Consider the following 15864-nt stretch of genomic DNA (forward strand, 5'->3'; position numbering starts at 1 on the left):
ATTGGTGCTGCCGAAGCTGTGGATTGGTTGGTGCCATCAATTCCGGCATGGTCATTCTTTTGATGGCGATGTCTTTGTTAGGTTGCAGCCTGCACGGGGCTACGTAATGTTTTTCAGTTGCTTTTAGCTGATTTATACAACTTGGCTATTTCCCATTTTTATGCGGTGTGTTCACTTATAGAAATGTGGTCTGAAAATGCATCTTACATTGGTGCTGCCGAAGCTGTGGATTGGTTGGTGCCACCAATTCTGGCATGGTCATTCTTTTGATGGCGATGTCTTTGTTAGCTTGCAGCCTGCACGGGGCTACGTAATGCTTTTTAGTTGTTTTCAGCTGATTTATACAACTTGGCTACTTCCTATTTTTATACGGTGTGTTCACTTGTAGAAATATGGTCTGAAAATGCATCTTACATTGGTGTTGCCGAAGCTGTGGATTAGTTGGTGCCACCAATTCTGGCATGGTCATTCTTTTGATGGCGATGTCTTTGTTAGCTTGCAGCCTGCATGGGGCTACATAATGCTTTTTAGTTGTTTTCAGCTGATTTATGCAACTTGGCTACTTCCTATTTTTATGCGGTGTGTTAACTTGTAGAAATGTGGTCTGAAAATATATCTTACATTGTGTGTAGGTTATTGACAAGCACAAAGCCTATTATCAAGCCTCGTGACAGAGTTGCACGGGGCTACGTAATGCTTTTCAGTTACTTTCAGCTAATTTATGCAACTTGGCTACTTCCCATTTTTATACGGTGTGTTCACTTGTAGAAATGTGGTCTGAAAATGCATCTTACATTGGTGCTGCCGAAGCTGTGGATTGCTTGGTGCCATCAATTCCGGCATGGTCATTCTTTTGATAGCGGTGTCTTTGTTGGCCTGTAGCGTGCACGGGGCTACGTAATACTTTTTAGTTGTTTCTAGCTGATTTATGCAACTTGGCTACTTCCTATTTTTATGCGATGTGTTCACTTGTAGAAATGTGGTCTAAAAATGTATCTTACATTGTGTATAGGCTATTGATAAGCACAAAGCCTATTATCAAGCCTGGTGACAGAGTTGCACGGGGCTACATAATGCTTTTTAGTTTCTTTCAGCTGATTTATGCAACTTGGCTACTTCCCATTTTTATGCGGTGTGTTCACTTGTAGAAATGTGGTCTGAAAATGCATCTTACATTGCGTATAAGCTATTGACAAGCACAAAGCCTATTATCAAGCCTAGTGAGAGAGTTGCACGGGGCTACGTAATGCTTTTCAGTTGCTTTCAGCTGATTTATGCAACTTGGTTACTTCCTATTTTTATGCGGTGTATCCACTTGTAGAAATGTGGTCTGAAAATGCATCTTACATTGCGTATAGTCTATTGACAAGCACAAAGCCTATTATCAAGCCTGGTGACAGAGTTCCACGGGGCTACGTAATGCTTTTTAGTTGCTTTCAGCTGATTTATGCAACTTGGCTACTTCCCTTTTTATGCGGTGTGTTCACTTGTAGAAATGTGGTCTGAAAATGCATCTTACATTGCGATAGGCTATTGACAAGCACAAAGCCTATTATCAAGCCTGATGACAGAGTTGCACGGGGGTACGTAATGCTTTTCAGTTGCTTTCAGCTGATTTATGCAACTTGGCTACTTCCCATTTTTATGCGGTGTGTTCACTTGTAGAAATGTGGTCTGAAAATGTATCTTACATTGCGTATAGGCTATTGACAAGCACAAAGCCTATTATCAAGCCTGGTGACAGAGTTGCACGGGGCTACGCAATGCTTTTCAGTTGATTTCAGCTGATTTATGCAACTTGGCTACTTCCCATTTTTATGCGGTGTGTTCACTTGTAGAAATGTGGTCTGAAAATGCATCTTACATTGGTGTTGGCGAAGCTGTGGATTGGTTGGTGCCATCAATTCTGGCATGGTCATTCTTTTGATGGCGATGTCTTTGTTAGCTTGCAGCCTGCACGGGGCTACGTAATGCTTTTTAGTTGCTTTCAGCTTATTTATGTTGGCTATTTTCCATTTTTATGCGGTGTGTTCACTTGTAGAAATGTGGTCTGAAAATGCATCTTACATTGCGTATAGGCTATTGACAAGCACAAAGCCTATTATCAAGTCTGGTGACAGAGTTGCACGGGGCTACGTAATGCTTTTCAGTTGCTTTCAGCTGATTTATGCAACTTGGCTACTTCATATTTTTATGCGGTGTATCCACTTGTAGAAATGTGGTCTCAAAATGCATCTTACATTGCGTATAGTCTATTGACAAGCACAAAGCCTGGTGACAGAGTTGCACGGGGCTACATAATGCTTTTTAGTTGCTTTCAGCTGATTTATGCAACTTGGCTACTTCCCATTTTATGCGGTGTGTTCACTTGTAGAAATGTGGTTTGAAAATGCATCTTACATTGGTGCTGTCGAAGCTGTGGATTGGTTTGTGCTGGCAATTCCGGCATGGTCATTCTTTTGATGGCGATGTCTTTGTTAGCTTGCAGCCTGCACGGGGCTACGTAATGCTTTTCAGTTGCTTTCAGCTGATTTATGCAACTTATCTATTTCCCATTTTTATGCGGTGTGTTCACTTGTAGAAATGTGGTCTGAAAATGCATCTTACATTGGTGCTGCCGAAGCTGTGGATTGGTTGGTGCCATCAATTCCGGCATGGTCATTCTTTTGATGGCGATGTCTTTGTTAGCTTGCAACCTGCACGGGGCTACGTAATGCTTTTCACTTGTTTTCAGCTGATTTATGCAACTTGGTTACTTCCTATTTTTATGTGATGTGTTCACTTGTAGAAATGTGGTCTGAAAATGTATCTTACATTGCGTATAGGCTATTGATAAGCACAAAGCCTATTATCAAGCCTGGTGACAGAGTTGCACGGGGCTACGTAATGCTTTTCAGTTGCTTTCAGCTGATTTATGCAACTTGGCTACTTCCCATTTTTATGCGGTGTGTTCACTTGTAGAAATGTGGTCTAAAAATGCATCTTACATTGCGTATAGGCTTTGGAGTTTTTTGATGCATTCTTGGCAGGAGTTATAACAGTCCTAGTTTTGCCCCTGACCCAATGCAAAGGGGTGGGCAAGCGCTTGTGAAAGTTGAGAATGTCTCTAAGGTGTGCAATGCTGTGTTAATTCTATCCACCTCTTCATACCATGCTGCTGTACGTGCAGGCTATATCAAGAATATTGTCACTAGCACAGAGTGGTCAGAAATGCTCAGCTCAGTGGCCTGACCTCCCATGGATTCACAGACTCATGGATTAAGAACTATCGATGAAGTCCTGGCAGCTTCAACTCAGAAAGTGTTGTGCCTATGATTACCAAGACCCAGCCAAGTGAGTTGTGCTTTCTACAATTCACTTCAGGTTCCACTTGTGACGCCAAGGGTGTGATGATAACACATGGTGGACTAATCCACAATGTGAAGATGATGAAGAAGCGATATAGAAGTACTTCAAAAACTATCCTTATCAGTTGGCTTCCACAATACCATGACATGGGTCTAATAGAGGGTCTTTTCACTACTCTTGTAAGTGGAGGAACTTCCATTCTATTTTCAATCCACTGGATCCAAATCCGAAGAAAGAAACAGGCTAATCTGTGTCTCCCAAATATTGATGTTGTAGTAAAGCTGGCATCCAAACCACGGGGAAAAGGAGATAGCTGCGAGCTTCGGAATCAATTTGTGAAACTTGCTTATTTTTCTCCCTTGCTTATTTTTTCTCCCTTTTTTAACCATGAGAGGACTTGGGCCACTAGGGCCGTGGGCCTCGACATGGCCCAAAACCTCCTCTTATCCTTCCTTAAATTATGGCCCAATCAAAAATGATTGTAGGCATTGGCATACATTCGCAACGGTCCAGCCAGCTAGAGAGGTCGAGCTCGGAACACCCTACTTGTTTCCCCTGCGTATATGCTCCTAGCTAATAGTGTTCTTTTTCTTGCAAATTCACGACTTTTGCTGCTGACTTAATTAAAGTGGTTTGAATAATTATATTTCGTCCAAACCACAAAGAAAATAATTCATCTATATTCTCCTAACTAGTAGTGTTCTTTTTCTTGCAAATTCATGAATTTGGCTACTGACTTAATTAAAGTGGTTTAAATATTCATATTCAGTCCAAACTACAATTCATCTATACATGCTCCTAATGTACCTCTACTAGCTCCCGATTCAAGATTTTTAGGGCTATGCATGTACCTCTTGCTCATGATTTTTAGGGCTTTGCACTACAGGAGCTGGAGTGGACCATGCAACATGACATATGGTGGAGGGGCTAGCCTGGACGTGGATCATCATGGTCTACGGAGTCTTCCTCACCGTCGCCGTCACCACCTTCCACCTTCTCACCTTCTCGGTTAGGTACACCCACCAGGTGCCTCCCGTACATCCACCAGGTGTCTCCCGACCTTCCTCCGTGTGCTATACTGCTCACCCTATAGCGTCACCGTGGTCAGTGATGAGGTGCTACATGATGCCCGCCACCACACTGACCGTGGTCGGCATGTGCTTCACAGCCCTCCTCCTCTCCCTCCTCGCCCTCGCCGCCCACCTGATCGCTTGCCGCCGCCACCGTTAGATCAGCAGATCACATGTCGCATGTACCGTCCACCAGTATGTACATAGACATGTTTACTAGCGTAGACTGAGTTGCTCGTGGATATATTAGCGTGGACTGTGTTATCTTGTGATGTTTATTAGCGTAGACCTATTAGTGTGGGTCGTGCTATCTTGTGCTGATGAGTTGATGTTGTGGACTTCCTTGGACCCGTGTTATTTGAGTTGGTTTATTAGTTTCGACCGGTGGTTAGTATGGACTGGTGCTATATCCTGCTGAGTTGATGATGTGTTTAGGGCATGTTCAACCTAAAAGACAGTTAAAAAGACAAATCATACAACCCTGTCCCTAAGTCAATTAATACTTTGCATATAGTCATTTAATACTTTACACGTAGCTAAGATTAACTATGAATAAGATGTTGTATACCTTTGTGTTGTTGTTTAATAAAAAAGGATCAAAACATATTTTTAAAGCCACCAATATAAATTCCGAAGCTACTTCTAGTATTTTAATCAGCTACCGGATGATTGAATTAATAATTTGCAAATTAAAAAAATAGATTTACCTATTTGCAGACCGTAGAATCGCAGGTTCGCGTGTTCGCGATGAGCTCGACTCTACCTGCCGCTGGCCGCCCACCCCCAGTGAATCGCGACCTCATGTGGCCGCGCCCCGTGCGTCCGCCGTCCACCATCCGCGTCACGCCAATCTACGGGTCTTCCAGTAGCGAGCCGTGCGTTGACGTGCCGCTGTCGCTGCTCCCCTTCGTGATTGCGGTGGCTGACCTATGTTCAGTTCCCCACTTCAAAAATTTTTATCCATCACATCGAATCTTTAGACATATACATGAAACATTAAATATAAATAAAAAATAAACTAATTAGACAGTTTGGTTGAAAATCACGAGACGAATCTTTTAAACCTAGTTAGTCTATGATTAGCTTTAAATGCTACAGTAACCCGCATTTACTAATGACGGATTAATTATACTTAATAGATTTGTCTTGCAGTTTCCAGACGAGCTATGTAATTTGTTTTTTTATTAGTTTCTAAAAACCCTTTCCGACATATTCGATGTGACACCTAAAAATTTTTTCTCTAATCTAAACAGCGTCAAGCACGAATGCAGATAGATGAATTAGATCGGCTGTGTGCAAACCGGAACCTGCGCGCACCCGATCCGTGCGCCCTCGGTTGGGGAGGCTGGCGACCCGTACAACAGTGCTGGAGAGCGAGGCTCAGCCTCGGGCAACGGGACTTCCCCGTCGTCTCGCCAAGGACTTGTTTAGTTCACCCCGAAATCCAAAAAGTTTTCAAGATTCTCTGTCACATCAAATCTTGCGGCACATGCATGAAGCATTAAATATAGACGAAAACAAAAACTAATCACACAGTTTGACTGTAAATCACGATACGAATCTTTTGACTCTAGTTAGTATATGATTGGACAATATTTACCACAAACAAACGAAAGTGCTACAGTTCCGAAAACTTTTCAGTTTTCGGAACTAAACAAGGCCAAGCAACGTCAACAGTGTTTTGTGCAAAATTTATTCTCCTCTCGGTCTTGGACTGCGATTTCCATGAAAAGAGAGAAACAACCAAACATTATAACGTTGACGCAACTAAAGTATATATTAAAAAAAAAGTTGAGAGTATATTTCGTGTACCTGTCGCCGAACACACGATTTTCATACGCAATGCCAGTCCCACTCTTCGAGTTTTTGGGTGCTTATGGCGAACATATATACCCCATGTGCTCCATTAGTTATATTATATATAAGTTCAGGGGATGCAACTTCTCCTCACTTGTCGATATGGCATATTTATATTTATGTATTAGATAAAAAAATGTGCATATGTGTATGTGTACGTGTATTGTGTACGAAAGCTGCATGCATCTTGCAGCTAACCCGGCCCGTGCATATTGAAAGATGCATGTGACATGGCCCAACATCTGCCATTGCTGCCGTACGTAGGGTAGGCTCAGCCCACACAAGGTAGGTTGCAAAGCATGCAAGCGGCCCAAGATTTATGCGTCCTGTTTGTTTTCTTTGTACTCCCTCCTCCTAAAAAATGTCGTTTTGAAATTGTCTTTAATAAGACAGGTTACAAAGGATTTGTTTGCATGAGTTCGCTTTTGCTGGATCTGAAGTCTTCAACTGCTGCCGGCGGCGGCTTCAACAAGCTACTCGTGGCGGTGGAGCGGTGGATGCATCGTTCTTCATTAAAAAGAAAAATCAGAAGGAATGTTGATCAATCACCTAACACTAACACTAGTAGCTAGTCATGACAGTACTACTGTTTGTTTCCGATCCATGCCATTTTTTTGTTTGCTTTTTGTTAACAAGGGTCGTAAGCTAGTAAAAATAAAATTAAAAATAAAAAAATAGCATAGCACATGCTCCGACCTGTTTGCTTGGCTGATAAGCCATGGTCAAAAGTATTGTTCGTTGAATTGTGAGAGAAAACTAATTTGTGAAAAAAATATTGATAAATGGCTAACAGATTCGACGGATAAGCTCGAGCGAATAGAGCGATGTAAAAAAATTGCAGCTCGCATGCGCATGTGAAATTATTTGATTTCAGCCTTTTTTGACTACGTACTACGGAGTAGTTTTTTTATCCGTCTATTTTTTGGCACGCGTGTGAAAATTCAGTCTTTTTACCGCATGCAAGCAATGACTATATACTAAAATCTGACATGTTTTTTACTATATATATAATCTTTTTGTCGGCAGAATTTTCACCACTGTTTTGGGGAAATTATTTAGTTTGTTTTGGTTTATCAATCACGTAAGGATTATAGAGCTTGTTTGTTTGTCTGAAAAAGTCATGGCTGAAATTAATGTTCGCTGATTTATTGTGAGATAAAAAACACTATTGAATATGACTGGCAGATTCGACAAACAAAACAAACAAACATGGTGTATATTTGGAATCGTAGCAAACCGATTGGCACACTTCATAGTCGAGATGATTTGAAAGAGTGCAAAATAAAGGAACTATCACTTAAGGATTGTCCATCTCGCTAGAATGTGTTTTCTCAATATGCCCATCAATCCACTCTTCTCTTCATACCCCTGTTGTGAGGCTGTTGTGACCTGCTCCGCCGACCTCTCTCGCCTGCTCCGTTGCGCTGGTCTAGCCCGCTTGGAGCCGAGGTGCTCGTGCCACCTGATCCTGATCCCATCCGCATCGCAGCGCACAGCTAGCACGCCATGTCAACATTCATGGTGGGTTTGAACCTGTTTTTCGATTTCGATGACACCCCAAGCCAAGTTCATAGACCTACCAGTTATGAATTTTTCCAATATTAAATATTAGCCCAAACATAATTTGAAACTTAATATCTCCGTCCATTTTTTTGTTTAATTGTTAAAGCATTTGAAGACCTTGAATGTGCCATAATAGGAACAGGAAGAGTGGCTAACATAGTACCTGCACCAAATTTTCAATACAAAGAACAAAGTAGTAACACAGTACATGTTGATAAGAATTCACATTACACGGTAGCCAAAACATCACCAGAAAGTACCAATAGAAAATACACTAGCCTAAAACTAAATAAAAATAGGTTCACAAATCATGCGTTCCCCGGGGCTCACCAGAAAAGTTGGAACTATACCAAGAGTTACGTTACAAGCTTGGAACTATATCAAGAGTTATATTATAAGCTTGAAATACGTGACTTGACAAAGAACTTAGTGCTCAGCAGATGAAATCCACACTCACTTGCTCCCATTCAATTCCACTTTGAATTTCACTAGAAACCACCAAGGAGTGGAGATAAGTGGGAAAAAAAATCAGTGAGAACCATCTCTTAATATGAATCCTGCACCAAACCGCGGGTCCCTGATAGGGTCATGTCGCCGGTTAACCTATCGACCGTTCGATCTGGCAAACAAGCAAAATCGACCATCAAATCAGGATGTTCGCGGGTCTCTGCCCGTTACGCCGCAAAATCAGGCTATCATGAATGCTCGCGCACCAAGTCCTCGCAAAATATCAATTTTCTTCCCCACTCTTTGATAGTACAACAATTTACACTCAACTAAAGCAACTAAAACCATAGGAAAACTTTAACAAGATCTCCAAAAGCTTGATGCCATATACTCCCATACTGTTATTTTCTGCATTGCAGTTTCTCACACAGCCGGACGAGCTGCCGCTCCACCGGGCAAAAGCCGCACGAGAAAAGGAGGCACACAAAACAAAAGGGAAACGCTATACGTCAACTGACTGTTTTAGGTGCTTCTATCAACCGATTTTTTGGCCTTCCGATGACATCTACCCAACATCCTTGCCGTCCCATGGCTGGGCCTCCCGACTCTGCACACTCGGCATCTCCATTCCCTTGAACCCTTCTCGATCCGAAGTCCCGACGAGTGCGCAATCGATACAGGCTGTCGTCTTCCTTCCCGTCCCCGACACCTGGCCGCCCCTCCACCCCCATCGGCCTCCCTGCGGCGGCGCGGCCCTGCCTAGCTGCCAGCCCGCCAACCCGTCAGGCGCCAGATCCCGATGTGCGCCACGCCAATGCCATCCATGGCCTGGAACGGCAGGACGCCTAGATCTCCCCCCCCTCCCCCCCCCCCCCCCTGCGATTTGCAAAGATTTGTAATTTTTTCTGAAATTTGTGAACAATTTGATGATAGTTATGAATAATTTGACATATATTTCTCTGATATCTGCAATTCATAAAAATAATTTGTATTTTGTTTCTGAAAAATTTGACGTTATCCTCAAATTACACCATTGTATTCATTAAATTACACTAAAGATATCAGTGTAAATATAGTAGTAAGACGGTGTAAATATAGTTATAAGGCCTTGTTTAGTTTCCAAAAATTTTGAGAAATCGACACTGTAGCACTTTCGTTTGGTTTTACAAATTTTGTTTAATTATAGACTAACTAGACTCAAAAGATTCGTCTCGTCAATTCCGATTAAACTGTGCAATTAGTTTTTATTTTTGTCTATATTTAATACTCCATGCATGCGTCTAAAGATTCGATGTGACGGGTAATCTGAAAAAATTTGCAAAATTTTTTGAGAATTAAACAAGGCCTAAGACAATATAAATGTAGAGAAAAAATTCAGTTGATAGGAGTAAACAAAACAACCGAATATCATCTAGATACGATCCAAAAAAAACACGCAAGCGCTACCCAGCAAGCTATCGATCCGCAGACCGCAGCGCCTTGTCAAAATAAATAAATAAATAAATATCACCGATTCAGCGCGCCCCGCCTCCAAGCCGCCGTCGCGCAGGCTGCGCGCACCCAGAAAAAAGGCGGCGCCCCACTCCGTCTCGCCGCACCCCCTTCCTTTCGTCCCCACCTCTTGCTCGCGTTCCAGCTCCCAAGTCCCAACACCACCCGCCGGCTGCGAGGGGATGCCCGCGATCCCAACGGCCCCAGCTCCCAGCCCCTCGAGCTTCCTCCTCGCCCGCCGCCACAGCCTCCACGTCTCCTACCCATCGCCTAGCTCTAACCACCAGCGGCTCCCGCCCCGCCTCCTGCGCCTGCCCGCTCGTCCCCAGGCCGCTCCCATGTCTGCCGTGGCGCGGGCACCCGCGTCGCCGGTGGCGCCGCCGGCGCACCCCACCTACGATCTCAAGGCCGTCATCGCGCTCGCCCTCGCAGAGGACGCCGGCGACCGAGGTACGCAGCTAGCTATGTGGTGCGTCACGCTGGCGTACTGTTCACCCCCTTGCGATTCGGAATCCACTATGTTTGTCGCTGCTCTCTAGCACTACGGTGTTCAATGGTGCGGAGCGCAAAATCATTTGATTCCTGCATTTCTAGTGCTGTGATCGCAATTGGGCTCGTGGATGTCGTGATAACCACCGACCAGATATATAGTACTGCTGGCGCGTAGTGCAAAAATCTGATCCTGTGCTGCTGTGTGGTCATCCCATTGTCAATAAGCCCAGTGGGAGTCTGGCAGAGCTGGGTTCTTAGGAAGGAGTACTAGGCAAGTTAGTTTTCATATCCTGAATGAATTATGCTGTCCAGTCACTTTAGGCTACAACTGATTGCAAGTAGTAAAAGAAAATAAGAATGCAATCTGTGTTCTTAAACCTTTTATTACCACATTGAATAATCAGCACACTTCAGTAGGATGCCCTTAGGCCATGTGAGCTGTGATTCTTGTCCAAATTATTATGAATGGGATGCACAGTTCAGGTTTCTTCTTGATTACTTAGGGCACTCACAATGCAAGACTCTATCATAGAGTCCAAGACAATTAATTACATAATATTTATGGTATTTTGCTGACGTGGCAGCATATTTATTGAAGAAAGAGGTAGAAAAAATAAGACTCCAAGTCTTATTTAGACTCTAAGTCCACATTGTTCGAGGTAATAAATAACTTTAGACTCTATGATAGAGTCTGCATTGTGAGTGCCCTTATGCGCAAGTGTATGTACTGTAGAAAAATTATACATGAAGACAGAATGAAGAGAATGTTGAGGGTCTGTGGAAAGTCAATTTATTATTATATAATGTCTTCATGATTTACATTGCCTAGTCCCTGTCCTTCAGCATTACTATAAGCTCTAATTGTTTCTGTCATATGGTGATAAGGGCCCAATTCTTATTTTCTTAACCACTCAGTTCCCTTCTCCTGAGACTTTAGACGATGGTTGTCATAATGAAAAGATCAATACCATTATCCTAGTCCATCCACTTAGGTCATTCCTCAAATTGCTATGCAGATTCTGCTTAATGAAATACCTGCCGCGCATGTTCTCAAAAAAAAATTGCTATGCTGCTTGCTATGTTTTCATATTTTTTTATGTGAAACTATTTGCAATTTTTAATGTATGTACATCTGGTCTGTTTGTCGACACCTTCAGGGGATGTATCTTGTTTAGCCACCATACCTTCTGATGTGGAAGCCGAAGCCACATTTATTGCTAAAGCAGATGGTGTCATTGCTGGAATAAGCCTAGCAGATATGATATTTAACCAGGTTGATCCATCTTTGAAGGTATTTACTTAGCATCTTTTCTCCCATTTGAGTTTCGGGAAAATCTGGTTCTCTAGATATTGCAGGCAGTGTTAACTATACAAAGTGTTCTTTGTTGACCGAATTTGCAGGTTGAATGGTTTGAAAGTGATGGAAATTATGTCCATAAAGGATTGCAGTTTGGAAAAGTATATGGTAAAATGCATGTAAAATGGAGTTCATCCTACTTAACTTGAACTTTTGAACGCTTTTAAGTGAAATCATTTCCCCAATGCTATCTTTGTATCAAGGGTGTGCCCGGAGCATCATCGTTGCAGAAAGGGTTGTGCTAAATTTCATGCAGCGAATGAGTGGCATTGCGACCCTAACAAAGGTTATTTCTGCCCGTACTTACATGATTAAGCTGCTCCTTGGATGAACTGGAATGTTTCTTCTTGTTTGTCCTAGGCTCCTAGAGCCTTGTCTATGCTACAGTTTGAAAAGTCACTCTATGTGCTCCTCAATTCTTTTCTTGTATGTCCAGCATATATGTAATATTAAATTCCCAGCCATTTGGAAACTTCCAGCCATAAATGGGTTTTTGTTGTCTCGGGATCTACACCTGACATTGTTGCTTTTCTGATTGCCACAAGCCCACAATAGCTGACAAATGCTAGTTCTTCACATTTTATATTTCACAGTCCTCCTATCATTTTAGATCACATCATTGTCATTTGATATTTTCAGTAAAGCTTTTGTTGCTGTTCTGTCCAGGCTATGTCTGATGCTGCCCGTCCAGCATGCATATTGGAAACAAGGAAAACCGCCCCAGGTTTACGTCTGGTTGACAAGTGGGCAGTAAGCATACCTTTTCTTTTTGTGCTGTTATTGTCCATCTCTTCAGGTTGCTTTCTTAATCCTCATATTGCAATTTTGCTTCCCCCTCATCTCATGTAGGTACTGATTGGTGGCGGAAAGAACCACAGGCTTGGTTTATTTGATATGGTTATGATAAAAGATAATCATATTTCTGTTGCCGGTGGGATTGCAAATGCAATGAGATCTGTTGATCAATTCCTGCAGAAGGAAAAACTCACAATTCCTGTCGAGGTAGGTACCTTTTTACTGACGCGCATGTTGAAAAGGACAAACCTATGTGTCCATGTATTAATATTTTTTTGTGGTTCATTTTTGTTTAGACTGATTTGATTTCTTTGATGTTTTATTCAACTATATGTTCACATATTCCCATAGAAAAAGAAAGAAAATCACAAATGGACATGTGCCTTTTTTTAATATATTAGGTTGAGACAAGGACAATTGAAGAAGTGAAAGATTTGTTGAAGTATGCTGCTGAGAACAAAACTTCATTAACCCGTATAATGTTGGACAATATGGCTGTACCTCTTGCAAATGGGGATGTAGATGTTTCAATGCTTAAAGACGCAGTTCAGTTGATAAATGGTAGATTTGAGACTGAGGTATGCAAATTCAACTTTGCAAGGCTTACAGTCCCTATATGATGTGGTGCTAGTGGTAATGTTGTTTTGTTGAAAGCGACTGGTCCTCTCTGTTATTAGCACTTGGCAGATTTGGGTGCTGAAGGGTAGTAAACATTTTTTTAGGAGGTAGTAATATATTTCTTTTCTGTAGGCGTCTGGAAATGTGACAATTGATACAGTAAAGAAAATCGGAGAAACGGGAGTCACTTATATTTCAAGGTACTATTTCTTTTTCAGGGTTCTGACTGATCTAAACTTATATTTAATGGGACAGAGCTTGTCTGGTGTTTAGGTCTCTGATGTCTATTTCGAATTAATGTACAACTACAACCCCCTGCTAGAATCATTATACAGTTAGTTCAACGACTTGTTTGATTTGTTCCAGTGGAGCATTAACGCATTCTGTGAAGGCACTTGACATCTCTCTCAAGATAGACACTGAGCTCGCTCTTCAGGTTGGAAGACGTACAAATCGTGCTTGACTCCACCGCATTACGATTGTGCACGCATTGCCACATGTGCAAGTAAGGCCTGCCTCCTTATATAGCTTGACTTTTATTCCCTACTTCTCTAAGCCAGCCCGTTTGCTTGTGTCGCCAGGATGATAGGAGAACAGCGTGGCAAATCAGCTTAAATAACTTAGCGTGTCGCTGAGACCTCTGACTGCAACTACATGGGATTCATCCTTCAGTTTCATCCAAAATGCAGTAAATACCTTAAATTTGGAACAGAATAATTGGCAGGACAGACAGGTTGCTTCCAGCATTTGTTCTAGCACCAAGTTTGGAAGCTGGAAAAGCTTGCGTTGTGCGGCAGGTATGCAGGCAGGCAGATAGGAGTACATCTTCCTGCGCCCAGCCACAGCTCGACAGCAGGTAGGTTTACTGTAAACGGGATGTCGCACTGAACTTGCAATACCACAAACAAAAAATCGAGAATAAGATGCTTATCTTACTGCCTTCGGTGACAAGAAGCGAGGGCCATAATAATTAATTTATATGGAAGAATAAAAGCAAGAGGTTGCAAGGTCAACTCTGGACTTTCACATCTATTATTGAAGTATATCGTTCCATGGTCACTTCCACCCTAGTACTGCTGGTAACATGCGTTTTTTTTTTATCCAATGTAACATGCGTTCTCATGCCACATGCACTCTATTGTCTACGAGTAAAGTATATACGATCAATTTACTCACGCTTTGAAAGAGAAAATACAGATCATGTAGCCTTGTTTAGTTTTCAAAAAATTTTGCAAAATTTTTCAGATTTCTTGTCACATCGAATCTTTAGATGCATGGAATATTAAATATAGACAAAAATAAAAACTAATTGCACAGTTTGGTCGGAATTGACGAGACAAATCTTTTGAGTCTAGTTAATCCATAATTGGACAATATTTGTCAAATACAAACGAAAGTGCTACAGTGTCGATTTCTAAAAAAAAAATTTGGACCTAAACAAGACCTCAGGACAAAATTTTCTTGCTAGGTTGTAGGTACATGCTGATGTCGATCCAGCGCAGTTCCAAAACCTGTTACTGGCTTACTGCTAGGCAACATGTACGCAGGGACGTTACGGTGATCTCTATCCGAGGAGGAGAGAAGACGAGGTGGTGCAGGTGCAGCCCATTGTTTTGGCAATCTGCTACGTCACGTCCCTCTTGGGAATGGACAACCGAGTCGATCAAAAATCAATATAGGAGGGTGGGTGTGGGCCTCACGATTAGAGTCACAAGCTACTCTACGTTTTAGTGCCGCCGCGCTCCATCTCCATGCCGCTCGGTTCCTGTCGTCGGTGAGCCGACGATCGAACCTTTCGGAGTTTGGATCGCATCAACGGCCACGCGCGCACGGGGCACACACGATCGAGCCGTTTGTATTTTGGATCGCATCAACGGCCACGCGCGCTCGGGCACATGAACAGCATGATGATTTGTTTGGTTTGGAGCTTATTCGTCGCGTCAGAGCTGTCGTCCCACCCAGGTGCAGGTCCAATCCTTTGGCCACGCTATGCCCTGATCTGGCTGCTACCACTACCATCTGGCTCATGCTTCGTGCCGTTCTAATGCGATCGTTCCGAGTCGTTTTGGGGTTTTGTCATGGTGTGTTCCGAGCTCTGACCAGGACCAGGCGAACAGAAACGAAAATACTGGGAATGGAGTTCTTTTTATACTAAAAGCAAAATAAACTAAGTCGGTAATCTTGGCGCCGAATCTTTTTTTTTTGAACAAACCCATAGGCAAGCTTTATTGATTGAGCAAAGTTACATCATTTGCTAGAAGAGAAACAATAAAACTAGGGGAATCATTGTCCCACATACAAAAAAAACTTTGGTGAGCAAAGCTTGCCTAGCTAATTCATGAACCACCTGGTTTGCTTCCCTACTTAAATGTTCAATCGAAATCTCTTGAAACCCGCCCCACACAATGTTCACTTCATCGTATATCGCCGAATCTTAGCAGAGCTGAGAGAAGGAAAATAAATAGAAAGCCAGGCGAATATTCAAAGGTTTTCTTTGAAAAGAAAAAAAGAAAAAACCAAGCCCCGGTCTCGCCGGCTCAAGGCGAGTCAGAGCTTTCAGCATCTTCCTCGAGACCTCGAGCCAACAGCTTTCCCCGATGCTATATTCTCCCTCCGGACCCTCACTTTGCCACGGCCATACACCACTTCTCCGGTTCTCCCCTCCTCGTTGCGCCCGGGCGTGTCCGTCGCCCATTTTCGCCCAGCCGTCCGGTGCCGGCCTACTAGTTGCAAGCTGCCAGTCTGCACGGCACAACGAAGAACCACTAGCAAATCCAACGGGACGGGCATTGAAGGCATCCATCACCACTCACCACCACCACCACC

The 15864-nt window shown here is 42.8% G+C and overlaps 1 protein-coding gene across 2 annotated transcripts; it reads left to right on the forward strand.

The window, feature by feature from the left end:
- Positions 9816 to 14145, forward strand: LOC8074185 (nicotinate-nucleotide pyrophosphorylase [carboxylating], chloroplastic). Of its 2 annotated transcripts, none has more exons than XM_002460596.2 (10): positions 9816 to 10226; positions 11426 to 11559; positions 11670 to 11733; positions 11829 to 11911; positions 12292 to 12375; positions 12475 to 12627; positions 12822 to 12998; positions 13171 to 13238; positions 13405 to 13543; positions 13620 to 14068. In XM_002460596.2, exons 1-9 carry the CDS (start codon positions 9959 to 9961, stop codon positions 13499 to 13501), a joined length of 1128 nt encoding a protein of 375 aa, XP_002460641.1. In that variant the 5' UTR covers positions 9816 to 9958; the 3' UTR covers positions 13502 to 13543; positions 13620 to 14068. The 2 variants fall into 2 exon arrangements, with proteins under 2 accessions (XP_002460641.1, XP_021308931.1); XM_021453256.1 differs by having other exon boundaries at positions 9959 to 10226; positions 13599 to 14145.

The sequence above is a fragment of the Sorghum bicolor genome, chromosome 2 (assembly GCF_000003195.3).
Source record: "Sorghum bicolor cultivar BTx623 chromosome 2, Sorghum_bicolor_NCBIv3, whole genome shotgun sequence".
NCBI lineage: Eukaryota > Viridiplantae > Streptophyta > Magnoliopsida > Poales > Poaceae > Sorghum > Sorghum bicolor.

Coding starts and splice junctions, on each gene's coding strand:
- LOC8074185 (XM_002460596.2), top strand. CDS start 9,959: ATGCCCGCGATCCCAACGGCCCCAGCTCCCAGCCCCTCGAGCTTCCTC. Junction 11,734..11,828: donor GCAGTTTGGAAAAGTATATG/GTAAAATGCATG, acceptor CTTTGTATCAAG/GGTGTGCCCGGAGCATCATC. Junction 13,239..13,404: donor GGAGTCACTTATATTTCAAG/GTACTATTTCTT, acceptor GATTTGTTCCAG/TGGAGCATTAACGCATTCTG.